Raw genomic sequence first — 14,081 nt, forward strand, 5'->3', positions numbered from 1 at the left:
GCAGTTGCTGACGATCTTGGTCTACCTTCATAGACTTACAACCTGGGTGAAAAGCAAATTTCTCAGAATTAACAGGCTTCGAGGCAAGTATTTAGATATGGAACCCAACTGACTTTATTATTTCCTAGCATCCAGCCATTTTAACAATTCTTCCTCGTTAGCACAGACAAGGAAGCCTTTGTCAGGTTTGGGTACAAAGAAGTGAAATTACGGAAGACTAATCTTGCTGGTGTGCAGATGTGAACACTCACAGCAGAACAAGTTCAAGTGTCCTGTCATCATTCCTCTTAATATTGAGCTTCAATGTAACCCCCCCAATACCTATTATTTCCATAAAAGGGTAGATGAAAACAGAACAAAAAAAAAAAAAAAAATCAAAGCACGTTTCCAGATTTTCAAAGTGTTTCACAGAAATTATACAGGCTATTAATAAATCAACATGTTTCCTTCAGGATTTGATTAAGAAAAAAATTGGTTTTCCTACCATTTACTTACTAGTGTGCTGACCCGCAAACATCTTTGACTGTAACAAGCAAGCAAGGGAGTTGGCAAGAGGACACATTTGTTTGTTACTTTCTGTACCGCAATGCAATCATCCCCTCTTCTCTGAAGTCCTTGCAATTTATTATTCAAGGAACACCACAGGCTAATGGTCCTAGTTAATAGAAAAAAAAAGTCTTCATACTAAACTGAAAAAAAAAAGAGAAGTCCAAAAAGAGCAATTGAGAGACTTTCTGAAAGAGATAAAACATTGTTTTGGACAAAATAAAACACAGTATTTCACAATGAAGATGTGTAGTTGTGTCAACAAAAAAAAAAAGCTTCCTTCAGCTTGGTCTTAAGATCACAATTAGGTCAAATAAATAGATGTTTTCAAGTGTTTTACAATCAAAGCTCCAGCTTGAGACCATATCAACTTAAAGCGTAGGTGGACACCAGTTTCCCTCAGAGCCCACGTGCCACAGCCCACCGGTCCATGTGGTTTTGTTACCCAGCGCTTCCACGCAGCCAGCCAGGGTTTACAGGATCCAGTCTAAGGAGGCCACAACTGGCTATGGAAAAACCACAACAAAACTAGCTTTTTCCTCAGCTGTGCCCCCCTCCCAAGCCCCCCTGCCCTACCTGGGAACTAGGTATTGATGAATCCAGAGGACAACTGCTTACCTCTGCCCAGCTCTTCTTTTTAATATTTACTTAATGTACAGGGTTACATGGTCAAGCCATCTCCACAAAAAGCTCTTAATAACCCTGACATCAGGCTTCCAACCAGGAGACCGATCATTTTCATTAAGACCCAAAGAAAAAGAGGTGAGTTGGGAATGCTGCATTCTGATCAGGGGGATCCAATGCAGTGACCTTCCCTGGCACAAAGCATCTGCAAACCAAAAGCAATAGGCTTTCTGGCCAACCAGAGAATTGTATTTCTGACTTTGTATTAACTAGTCCCCGTTTGTAGCAGAAAATATCTGTAGTAATTGATTAAAAAAGAATTCAAGTAAGTCCCAGTAGTCAAACCACAGGTGTATTGCCCATTAATGCCCACGCTATGGAGAATACTTTCCTCTCAACAGAAGGTATGTTCAAAAAAATAACACTCATCTTGTAACTGAAGAGACTAAATAAACAGGTAACAGCAGCACGGGGGGTCATATCAAGACACAGTCCAAAAGATTGTATCTTTTAAACTGAAGAGTTTTTAAAAAAATAATTTAAGAAAGAGCCCACTCTGGAACTCTTCTTTACAATCTGTCCCTTCAGGACATGAAGACAAACCGTTTTCAGAATACACCAAATTTAAGATGGTCTTTAAGGCACCGTTTGCAACATTTATGGGAAAGGACACGTGAAAACAAAGTGTGTTATAAAATATATTAATACAGCTGGGAAATTGTAATTGAATGTGAGGTTACAAGAGATGTTATTATCTTCCTCTTTCCTCTCCTTTTGCAGGGCTTCTCTCATCTCATTTGACCTCATTCCACCCCTGGAGGAGTTACATCAAGACTGGATCCCCAATGCCATGGTCTGGGTTGCAAGTGAAGGAGATGGTGATGGCATAGCGAGTGCCCCAGTGGACTTTTTCCACCCGATGAAGGTTCTCTGATCCGGAGGTGAAAAAGGAAACCCGGCCTGTAAAGACAAAGCATTTAAATCAGCGGCGTGGAGTTTGGCACTCAGCTATCAGCTCTCTACACAGTTCTGCTGTTGTCTCAGTTGGACTGTGCCCCAGCTGCCCGAGAGCCCATCGGTCATCACAAAGACAAACTGTTATGAGCTTATGCTGCACTCTGACAGCTTTATGTACTGTTTAAAACATACGTTAATCCTTTGTGCTACAAAACTGGAGACGTAATTCCACTGTATCTCATAGTTTATAGAAGGCAGGAGGAAGCTGAGAACATCTGAAGCCAGTTCTTAGTTGCCTCAATTTAAAAAAAAAACCCACCAAAAAACAAAAAACACACAAAAAAACCCCCAAAACAAAAGCAAGCAACTCTGGTGGCTGTCAGCAAAGTGCATTGATTTCCTCCCTGCTCCCCTTCTAGGCTGGGCTCTAATTTTAGACCAAAGAAGGAGGAATTACTACCAAGGTGGCAAAAAGTCTTCAGTGACAAAATGCTCAGCAGGTTTACAAGCAGCTGTGGCAGCTTACCAGCTTTGTACCAACTATTTGCTATAGCTCTTTGGGCACAGCCTGATCACCCACTGTTCAGCCAGTTAGAAAGGTACATATCGGACGTATCCAAATTCATTTTCCTTCGAAAGAGCCACTCCATCAGTGCATTGGCTTGGAAATTGTTTTATAGATGCGAGCGCTCACTCCTGTGCTTCATCCTCTCCAAGCGTTGACCACCACCCTGCCTGGTTCTCCAGGCCTGAAGTGGCATCAAGGTGAAATGCAGTTTCTTTGGTAATGACAGCAGAGGTACATTAGCATCCCACTGGATGAAACAGCAGAATGGAGCCCTCTGCACCTCGACATTATTAAACTGTTCCGAGAACGTAGAAGTTTGACGTTTAGCAAGTTAAGTCAGAACTGACGTAACTCTGTAGGAGTTCTCACGTTCTCCTGAGAGAGCCAGTAATACTCACATGCACAGCTGTTTTAACTCAATAACTTCTGGTTTTCCCACTCAGGCTTTTTCTCCTTTGCTCAAGTTAGATTGAAGTTTGTTAAAAAGCTTGTCATAGAGAACTCCCATTGACAATCTAACCCTGCCTGGGACTCATTCACAATCAGGCAAAAAGAAACACTTAGATGCCTACTTAAAAATTTGCACAAGAAAAACTGTTCTAACCATTACATGATCTCCTCTGCAGAAATAGGCACCAGACACTTAGCTACTTCTCTCTTCTAGAATTGATCCAAAAGATCCAGAAGTTCTTTTGCTTGCGTACTGCTAAGCAGCACATGGGATATTTGAACAAAACTGGACTGGCCTTATGGAGCTCAGTTTGCCCACTGACCTCCAAGGTCCATTTGAGCAGCCTCTGTGTCCCTTGCACGTTCAGTTGTACATCACATTTAATCTCTCATAGTTCACATAGTCTCTCATAATTGCCAAGCAGAAGTCATAGCATACTCTTCTCTGCCTCTGGCTGCACATAAATAATTGGTAATGCTATATATATATATATAAAAAAATAGATTCATTCATACACACAGCTCATTTACACCTTGGTGTCCAGCTTTCCTGAATGAAAGACTAAAGGAAGGCTATCCTATGAGTGTTGCAATGAACAGCGCTACCCTCAAGGATTTCATACAAAGTCCCTTTGTCATGAGTTAATTTTTTTCCTTTTAAATCATATTTCAACATTGTTCAGTACTTTATCATCAGTCCCTCACTTACTCACCCAAAGCTTTGCCTTAAACTGATTTTCAAGCTTTTTTTGTTTGATCTCTTGTTAGAAATAGTAGTAATTCAGAGTTAGACAAGTTTCAGTGTATTGTTTAAGCCAGTTAAACTGGATTTTTTTGGCTATACAGAATGTCTTTTAATTTCTTTCTTTAATAAATATGTCTTCATATATATGGTATCTTCTAGCTCCTTGTCCATCTGGTCCGATATCAGTCAATTGGGGTCTCGGGGTCACTGAGCAAGCCTACAGTCAGATACTTCTTCCTCACTTGGAAATAATTTCTTTTAAACTAACTTTGATTGCAAAATTTTAAGGCAAAAGCACACCCTATCCATGGTATATTATTTTTAGTAGTACAAGTGTCCAAAAGGACGGTAAAGAATGTTAATTCCCATTCCATCTGACAAAACCTTTGAGGAATATTTGGCAATATCAGTATCTAGAGACTCCTGGGGAAAGACACCAGTTAAAATACAGCTGTACCATTACTGGATGACTTGTAGGACTTTCAAGCCCACCAAGACTGGACCCTTCATAATCCTGCTTCAAAACACAGTATACGGAAACCACTTCAAAAATTAAACCAGTACAAGAAAGCAAACAGGTCGGGTCTAAGAAGGTTCCTTAAGAAAGCGTGGACCTACTCCTAGGTTATAACCTTGTTATGTCCTTGTTCTAGCTGGCTTTTTGATCAATTTTGAGTTAAGATTTTAAGCCCTAAAGTTCCAAAGTATGAACACATTAGCAAGTTAGTAGGATCATATGCAATATCGGTCTGGTTTTAGCTGTGAGATTGCATTCAGTATTTAAAGTGCACTTTAAGCGTTACTTACAATTTCCTGATGAAACATTTGAGTGACAAAGGCTCGAGAGAAAGTGTGTAAAATTCTAAACCCATTTTCTTTGTCTTTTTCTTGCATTATTTAACAATGGCCTCAAACGGGTCTTTTAATTTTCTTCTCCCCTCCTCCGACCTGCCTGCGCAGATTTCTTTCCAACATGCTTTTCTGCTCCGTTAAAGAAATCCTGCCTACTACCTCCTACCACATAATTTCAGTTTGATTTATGAACACTTACTGTTAAAAGTATAAGCTTTTTTGAGATCACAAGCTACTACCCAATACATTTTCATAGCATATTATCTAACCAAAAAAGAGAAAGTGTTTAATCCCTGGTCCTCAAGGGATGAATTTTTAGAGAGGAAGAAACAGCAAAGGGATCATCGCCTGTTTTGAGGTTGATACTTCTAAGCTTTCAGAAAGAGGCCAGTGTCTGAGCTACGTTCTGAAGGATGAAGGTTGGAATGGAGATGTCCTCTAGCCCCCTCCTGGGGTTAAAAGTGATGCCAATGGTAAAAAAAAAAAAAAAATAAATAGAGAAAGACTTCGTTTTTTCCATCTGCTGTCTGAAAAAATACTTCATCTTGATTGTGAACATTTAACTCATTTTCCCCAATCACTGCAAGGTGCTTCTTTAGTTTCACACTGCTTTGACCAGTACCTGAACCTCAGCGAAGAGTTTTAGATGCATAAATTACATGAAACCGTTGGCTGCCCTCTCACATCTACTATCTATCATCTCCTCCTCACCTCCACTTTCCATTCCACAGGAAGTCCATCGGGCAGAACATACCACAGCAATTACTGCAGCACACCAGAGCATTTAGTGCTTTTAACACCTGGGACAAACAGCCCCCATGTTAGATAAAAAAAAAAAAAATACATTTTGTGGGTACTTCTATCCAGGCTCTTTCCTCTTTTCCGCCCACAAACACTTAAAATTTCTTTATAGCTGTTCCCAAGTGGCATCAAGATTTCCATCAGGCTGTCTAGTAACAGGGAGTGAGCTGTGCTCCAGCCTCATTCCCATGGAAGAGCGCCACAATGGACTGGAGGAAGTTCCTCCCACACAAACGCACTTGTTCTCACCTTTCTCATTAGAAGAGCAAAACAAAGAATTCAAAAGATTTGCAGTGACCACAAGACCTGGAGGAGCCTGTTTCTGAATGATTAGCTTGCCTGCATATCTCTACAGGAACAGAAGTAATCAATCCTTGCCTTTGATCTCTGTTTGACAACAATACCTGAAGCTACAGCTTGTTTTCTCTTCCTTTCCATGTTTTCTCTACTTTCCAGCATTAAGTGCTAGGAAGTGTGTTTCAAGGTGGAGTTTGGTCCAATAAGAGCTCAACTGATGAGCTTCTGTTCCTTGCAGACTGCAGGAAGGGTTATTGTGATGCACTCACTCCCCTTTCCAGCTCATAGACAACACCTCCCGCTCTGCTTCCCTACCGAGATTACTCACAAGTCTCATCCAGAGGCGGAGCTGCTTCTCATTCCCTTCTTTCTGTGGCCCTTAAGCATTCACACAAGTTTTAAAAACTTAAGAGTAAACAAAGGCTAAGTTATATTGGGCATGAAAGTAGAAACGTCATGGAAAACCCAGGTGCAAACTCATTTAAATATGCCACTCAGGATGAGGAACCGCTAACAAGCTCAGCGCCACAGCATCCATCAAAACTGAGCCCGGTCTGCGGTGTCACAGACACAGGTCAAGCTCTTAAAAGCTGTCAGGCTGAGAAAGGCTCGTGATGTGAAAAACAGGAAAGGCCTTGCTCCTCTTACAGGGAGCAAGACCTTCATTGTATTAGAAGTAACCACTTACTCTCCCGAGAGTCGATTTTTGCACTAAACCACAAGAATCATTATTTATAAATACATACAAGTGCCAGTCACAAACTCCACCGCTATGAATTTTATGTGGTCCTAATTTAGATGAAGCAACACCCTTATTTTCAGGAATAATACTTACCAAGCAGCAGCAGCGATGGATATTTCAATATGCAGCAATTATGCCCCATTTAATTACCCAAGCAAAACCACTATATTAACTATGGGCTTTTGCTTTCCCCTGCTTCTGCTTTCCCAGGTTTTAATCACATCCATAACTGCCCCTTTTAGCAAGGAATTCTTTAGATGTACTCAGAAAGTGTAACCACAGCAAGAAGTGGCATAAAGGTGAGAGAACTGTGCATTCAGCTATACATGACAGTAAATCATAAGTATCCCCAGAAGGCTTGCTCTCAGGAGGTTTAATCCATGTTGAATTTTAACACTCAGTTGCACTTCCATAAACAAGCTGCCTACAATTTGCTCTCTAAACCCTCTACTGGGCAGTATAGACCGGAGGAGTATAGAAAGGGAACAACATTCAATGACAACTCTGCCCTTGACATGGAACTGTGACTTCAACAAAACCACTTACTCTCTCATTTGTTTCCTTGTCTCTAAAATGAACTTCGTACTGACCCATTCTAGCAAGGTTACTGCAAAAATTAATTAGTAAACACCATTAGAATACTTTGCAGTTAACACACGTTCTGTTTTACAAGTATTATTTTAAAAATCCTTTGTTGTTCTTATTCTGGCAAGAGAAAAAGTAGTAAGGCAAGCCACATGAATTTATAACATGTAGGAAATATATGAAAGGACTTTGAGAACCATACAAAATATTAATGTACCACAATGCTCCTAAGAAAAAATACTACAAGATTATTATACCTCTAATATTATAAATTCATTGCATAACTTGGGTTGGAAGAGACCTTGGGAGGTCATCCGGTCCAATTCCCTTTCTCAAATCAAGGCCAACCTTTAAATTATATCCAACCTCTGAGTCCCATCAGGTTGCTCAGGGTCATATCATTAGCACACACGAGTGCAGCACTCGGATCCTGACATCTCCCAGGTCTGTCTCAGGCACACATGGTTTGCTACCTCTGTGTCTCCTGTGCCCGATTTCTGAGCAGGGGGCATGGAGTAGGTGACCTCCACAGGTCCCTTCCAGCCAGTTTTTCTGATTACACATGGAACAGGCCATTCGCATTAATATCAACTTTGGCAATCACTTTCTGGTTGCAGCATGCCTGTTTTGCCACCGCATTCCAAGCCCTTTCATGCTCCCATCCTTCACGTGATACTACCCCTTCTGCTTTCCTGGCAGCATCCTTCTGGCCCTTCTAACTTAATTCACTGCCTAATTTCCTTGTAAACTCCTTGGGTCATGAGAACATCAAAGGAGAAACCACAAATTATGTGTTAGATTGTCTCAACCAACACTCAGTCATGCAAGCAAGAGAGTGATAACTGTCCCCTCGCTGTCCTCCTTGGTCTGCTTAAGCTGTGGCTGGAAGGGATGTAAAGCAGGGCAGGGGGAAGAGGTCTCACCCCCACCACTGCCCACAGCAACTGGGTAGGGGCACTGGGAAGACTGAGCTGCTGTTCAGAAGGAAATGAAGCAGCTCATCTGCCTGATTAAAGGGAAGCAGGAACAGTTTATTTGGCACTCCAGATCTATTCAGCATCTTTCATCTTGTGCAGCGACAGCTTTGACTGCCTGCTTAACATTTATCAGTTCTAAATGTTGCTCGGGAAAGAAGGAAAAACTGCATCTCGTCTGCTGAGTGACACCAAGACAGAAGCACTGCTGGGGAAACTGCACAAACACATTTGTGTTCTCATCCTCGTCATCTATTGAGAAAGAATTAGCAATTAATCCTGATGTAAAGCGTCCAAGAAAAACCACTATATCATTAGGCAAATAATCTGGTAATAGTATTTTCTGTAATTATACATAAAACTTATTTAACAGATATACTTATTCAATTACTTGTAAATAAATGTTGAATGGGGAGAGCTTTTAGCAAGCCCTTACCTAAACCCCACAAAAGTAACATGGAAAGACAGCATCCACGGGTGCCCTGATCTGGGTGAAGAGAGGGCAATTTTGCTATGTATGTGCCAAGCACAGAAGCATAATCCTATGGCCTACAAAAAAAAAAAAAGCTTTCACTGGGTATCTAATGAAACCTACTTACAGACTTGTCCCAAATTTATTTGCTAGACAGAAATTACTTGCTGTTAAAAATAAAATCACTGCTTCACGTAGCGAATTCTCCCACAGCCAACTTGTCATTCGTAGAAGTACTACCAATCCTTTTAAAAGTACTTGCTGCTATTTTAAATTCAGAAGCACCTGAATTTAAAAGTTCCAAATTACAGTTTTTAAAGAAACTAAGTGAACTTAATTATTTCCTACTAAAAGTACATGAGCACTTTTAGAGTTCGACAGAATCCCTGCCTGCTTCTCTCCTATCAGCACAGTTGGTTGCTCAAAAATAACAGGAGCTGCTGCTCTGTACATTATGTCCAAAGGTGTGACAACCTATTGAAGCATTTAGAAGTAGCTGTGCTCTCCCCAAATCACAGTTACTGAGTCTCACCAAGGCCTTTTGGCTCCATTTCATCTCCCTACAGCCAAGAGAAGGACAGGGACATCCCTCCCAGATCTCCCCTCCGGTCCCAACCTCACCCAGCCAGCACTGTCCAGTCCGCTCTGCTCTCCTGTGCTACAGCATCTGGGCAGCACATTAAATTCCTCCAGACCATCTATTTCACTTTTCTTGACCTGGCTAAACATGGCGTGTTTAGTAGAGTCAAATCACACAGATGCCAGAACTCTAGGTTTTGGCTTTCCGATAGAGAAGGAATTCATCCTTACATTTAGTAGATCGCTGAAGCATAAGCACAAGGGAAACTTCTGCTGCTCATTTCTTATTCAAAAAGCGGCCTTTAAACAAAAAGACTTCATGATAGCACCTCTGGTGTGTGACATTAACACTCACAAAGCTTAGGAACCGAGAAATGAAACGTCATTACTGAACTATACAGCGTAACACAGCTGAACCAGCTCTTAATTTGGCATTTGGTTTTCCTTCATCTGTTACATCACCTGAATGTCATCAAGTAACTGGCTGGAGCTGATTTTCCTTCTGCTCCTTCTTTTTGCCTTCAGCGTGGCTGTATATTTGTCTAGCAGTATCAAATCAAGTTTGTGAAATATTGGCTTGTATATGAATTACATAAAACTAAATCCTGTGCAGCAAGCAATGAAAAGCACATAAAGTGCAGGCTACATGTGTTCATTTATAACTAGGCATTTATTACCAGGGAAAAAAAAGCCTTACAGACCAATTCTCAATATTGACAATGCTCTGTGGAGCACCCTAACACAAGACACGTTCAGCTGCCCCTGTATCCCCAGCACCCCCCAGTCCTTTCAATGGCCCAGCCAGTGTACAGGAACCCTTACTGCCCTCAGTAACAGACGCCCTCAACAAAGCAGTGGATTTTGTACGAAGAAATTCCTATAAGCAGCATGTGAAGTGCACGCCTGACCTGCGCCTCCCAGGTCCCTACTGCTTTAGTGGGCCCAGTTAAAAGATTATTTCATTCAATTAATTTTCATAAACCTATCATAAAGCACCACTGGAATACAAAGTACTGGAATACAGAGTCTGGATGACAGTTGTCTTTCCACGGAAAACAAAACAGAAAGCTAAAGAAAAATCTTCAGAGTTCTACAAAGAAATGAGGAGCTATTGAGCTATTTTCTACATACTTTTGTCACAATTGCAACAGGTCCTTCTTTTTCTACCGCTTCTCTTTGCAATCACCTTCCCAGTCCCAGGTACAATCTGTGATTAGTATTGCAAATCAGTCAGAACTGCTCTCCTACAACCCATGAACTTTGCAAAGCTCGTTATTACTGCAGCTGCTAATCCCAGCTCCATTTATTCTTCTCTAGGACTGAAAGCTCCTTCTGTGGACTTCTTTTTTTTTTTTTTTAAATCATTCTCAACTTTTCGTTGTTACTGATTTAACATCAAGATGTACTCTAGTTTTACTGATGGGAGCAAAACTAAAAGTAGGAATACCAGAAGATCATTATGATCTAGACCGAATCTGGATGATGCAGATTGAATGTAGAGAAAAATCAGACTGGCTATACTCAGGGGGAAAAAAATCCACTGTTCCATGATACAACATGGATTACTAAATATGTGCTTTAAACACATCTCTCACCTTGTATTAATGCTGTTGTGGGACTCCCAAATCTGGAAATATTTTTCATGTCATAGCACTTTCTGTCACTCTGCTGCATTCCCTTAGCCTTTAGGGGGTAAGGGAATGCAGGGGGTAAACTTACCTTTAGGGGTAAATTCCTCCAAACCAATTATTTTTTAAAGACCACGATAAAATAAAGATACAACAAATTCCCACCACTTAACTTTGAGTACTGCAATTATTCTCATGGTTACAGGCTCCAACACTCATGTGATGCCTAACCACTGCAATAAAGCTACACTAATCTCGGTGAATGTACACACAGCCACCCTGAAACCCTGCACTATGAGAAACCTGCATATGCATTCTTAAATGTATGTTTTTCCTTACCTGAGCAGAAAAACTAATGGCTCAGGCTTTAAGCATGCACTTTTTTTTCATTCTAAATGAAGAATAACCCAACTTCACAAGTTCCCAAATAGCTTATATCTCCACCTCAAATATTTTTACACTTTCAGAAACACAATTCTGACAGGAAGAGTCACATTTCACTCTCCAATGCACAGAATTAATTTTGCACCACAGGTTATTTTCTTCCACAAACACACAGAAGTGATTGCGACCCTTCCTTCTACCCTTATATAATAAACAACTTGTTTGAAGAACACACGCCTTTGTGAGTTGAAAATAAGCACAACAAAGCTGACCTTAACACAAGGCAATGTACATGCAAATAAGGGACACACAACGGATACTGAGATTTCATTCCAATCCTGGGATTTCATCTACCCTGTATCATAAAGCGAAGCCTGTGACCTGTCTAATATTGCCAGTCCCCAAATTCACACAAGACTCTCCAAAATTATGAAATTTTAAATACTACTCACACTGATCTAGAAGTGGCAGAAAGTACACCAATTTTAACACTGAAAAAGGAATGCCTTGATTTCTGCCATTTATTCTTAATCCTCCTGTATCTATCGAGGGTTACTAAACAAGGTCTCCGGCAAGCAAAGGAAAGTTAATGTTGAAAGGGCCGTGGGTTTGGTTTTGAAGGACCTCATTCTAAACATTGCTTTCTTTCTTTTTGTCTGTTGAACAGAGCTATCGCTGGTGCAAAGGCAAGAAAAAAAAGCCAATATGACAACTTCAGAAATAGAATTCACGTAGACATTTAAAAGCAACAGATACTACTTCAGAACTGCTCCTTTGTCCAAAAAAATGTTTTCTTTTTAAATTAGTATTTTACTTGGCACTAAGAATTCTCTTACTCATGGTACAGTGAGTTTCTTGCTGCAGACAGAGGTCCTGACTTAAGTCAAAGGACTCATATATACTTCTGAAGCCCATCAGGGCATAAGAAAGATGTGTTCCTTGATGCCACATTTGGTTAAGAATTAGTCAAAGGTCCGTACATGTGAACTGGTACCACAGAGGTGACTCGTTATGTCCGCTAAAGGAAAAACCTCAAGAGCCTCTAGGTTAATAAATTATAATTCCTTCTTAAAGCTAGAGGTGTTTGTTAATAATTGAACTAGGCAATTTATAGAGACCATGCTACAAATTATATTGAGAGACTTTCACTCATTGTGAGAATTGGGACTTGCAGACTTCTTATACAATTGCAGTCCTGAGTAGCATTCTCTAAGCAATCCTGCTTCAGCGGGGGAGTTGGACTAGATGATCTATATGGTCCCTTCCAACTCTAAAAAAAAAAATTCAGTGAAATTCACCAGTGATACATAATTTAAAAAAAAAAATGTCTTCTTTAAGTAAGTTCCACTTTTAACAAAACAGTTTTTCCTGTCCCCAACTGTCTGGCTAAGACGGATCCTTAAGCGCTAAGTGCTGTGACAGCATTTGAAGCAGCAGTGGGACTTGACAAGCAGCACTCCCAAGCACAGGAAATCCCAGTGTTTTGTTTTTAATTGTCTTTTTTTTTTTTTTTTGTATTTCAAATTACTGCTTTTCTGCTCTGCTGCATCAGTAACAATGCCTTTCTGTTCCCTACTGTAAAGCCCGACACTTTAACAAATTACTGCTCACAGAAAAAGGGACGTGCTCATTTTGACACACGGTACCAGGTTCCCAAAACGCAGACCAACTTTGAGACAAGAAGTGCCAGGATTTGGAACTGAAATGGCATTAGCAATACAGCACAGGTAAATTAGCTGTCATGCACTAAAACTGAACCAGCAATTACGACAGTCATCTCCAAAAAAAGCCTGAACCTCCTAAATGAAACGCACAAAGGCTTATCAACACACGGTTTTAAAAGCTGGGTTGGAGTGACAAGTGAAGCACAACAGACCAAAAGAAGCATAAAACAAACCAAAAAAACCCCACACCACGAAGGAAGGAGAGGAAAAAAAACCACCATAAAGGAACATTCTGTACATGAAAAAATATATCAACTTGTACCAGCAACAGAAAACACCCTGGAGTCATTCCCATGTTCACAGGCTGCATTTTATCAGCCAGAGGAAAACTAAGCCTTCACGTTGTGCTTCATGTTGTTCTTCACCTCTAAGGCTTTTTTCCTCATCTCCCAGGATATTAGTAGTAATTTAGATTGTACCACAGGTACTGACACTATCATGGGATCCCTGACAACTGTGTTTAGACAGAGGAGCACATTAGGAAGGTGTAACTGGCATTAAACTTAATTTTCTGTTGTGAACATGTAGCACATTTGAGCTTTCACAAAAGGCCATTCCCTACAAGCTTTGCATTGTTGTTTTAGAAGGTGTTTAACCAGTTCTGTGTCGCACTCACTGTCACCACAACCACCTGTGAAAGGGAAGGGCCAAAAGCAGGTGCTGTTAAAAAAAAAAAATCTCTATACTTTAATCAGCTCCCCCTTCCTCCTCAAGAACAACAAAGAGCAGACACCTTGCAGCAGAGCCTGAAAATTAATCGGATGGGGCTGAATGGAAGCAATTTCACAGTTGCAGACTTTTTGAAATTAAGTCAGGGGCATGTTGCATACAGGAATTGGACCGAATGCCCCCGTACCGTCCAAGGAGACAGCTGTTCTCCCAGCTACCTAGAATTCAACTATGATTTCTGCAGCTATAAAAACACGTTAATCTTAGAATTGCATCTGGAAAGGAAATAGTTTAATGTGGTGCCTTTCAAAATACTGGTGGCAGCATTTTGCTGAAGATACTTTCAGTTTAGGGTTTATTTCCAACCACAAAAGCCAAAATAACCAAGCGTAAAATTCTTGATACCAAACCCAGAATGCAGATAATCTCAGAGTTTATCTAAGCGAGCATTACTGCTGGGGAGTGGATGGCTATGATCCATAAG

The 14,081-nt window shown here is 40.6% G+C and overlaps 1 protein-coding gene across 1 annotated transcript in view; it reads right to left on the reverse strand.

Annotated features, from left to right (window-relative positions):
* Positions 1-1,993: 1,993 nt before the first annotated feature.
* Positions 1,994-14,081, reverse strand: part of OGFOD3 (2-oxoglutarate and iron dependent oxygenase domain containing 3) — a 40,626-nt gene continuing 28,538 nt past the window's right edge. Inside the window, exon 9 of the mRNA XM_074160358.1 lies at positions 1,994-2,130. Within this exon, the coding sequence (XP_074016459.1) occupies positions 1,994-2,130 (137 nt within the window). The remainder of the gene's footprint in view (positions 2,131-14,081) is intronic.

Source organism: Numenius arquata, chromosome 17 (genome assembly GCF_964106895.1).
Source record: "Numenius arquata chromosome 17, bNumArq3.hap1.1, whole genome shotgun sequence".
Taxonomy (NCBI): Eukaryota; Metazoa; Chordata; class Aves; order Charadriiformes; family Scolopacidae; genus Numenius; species Numenius arquata.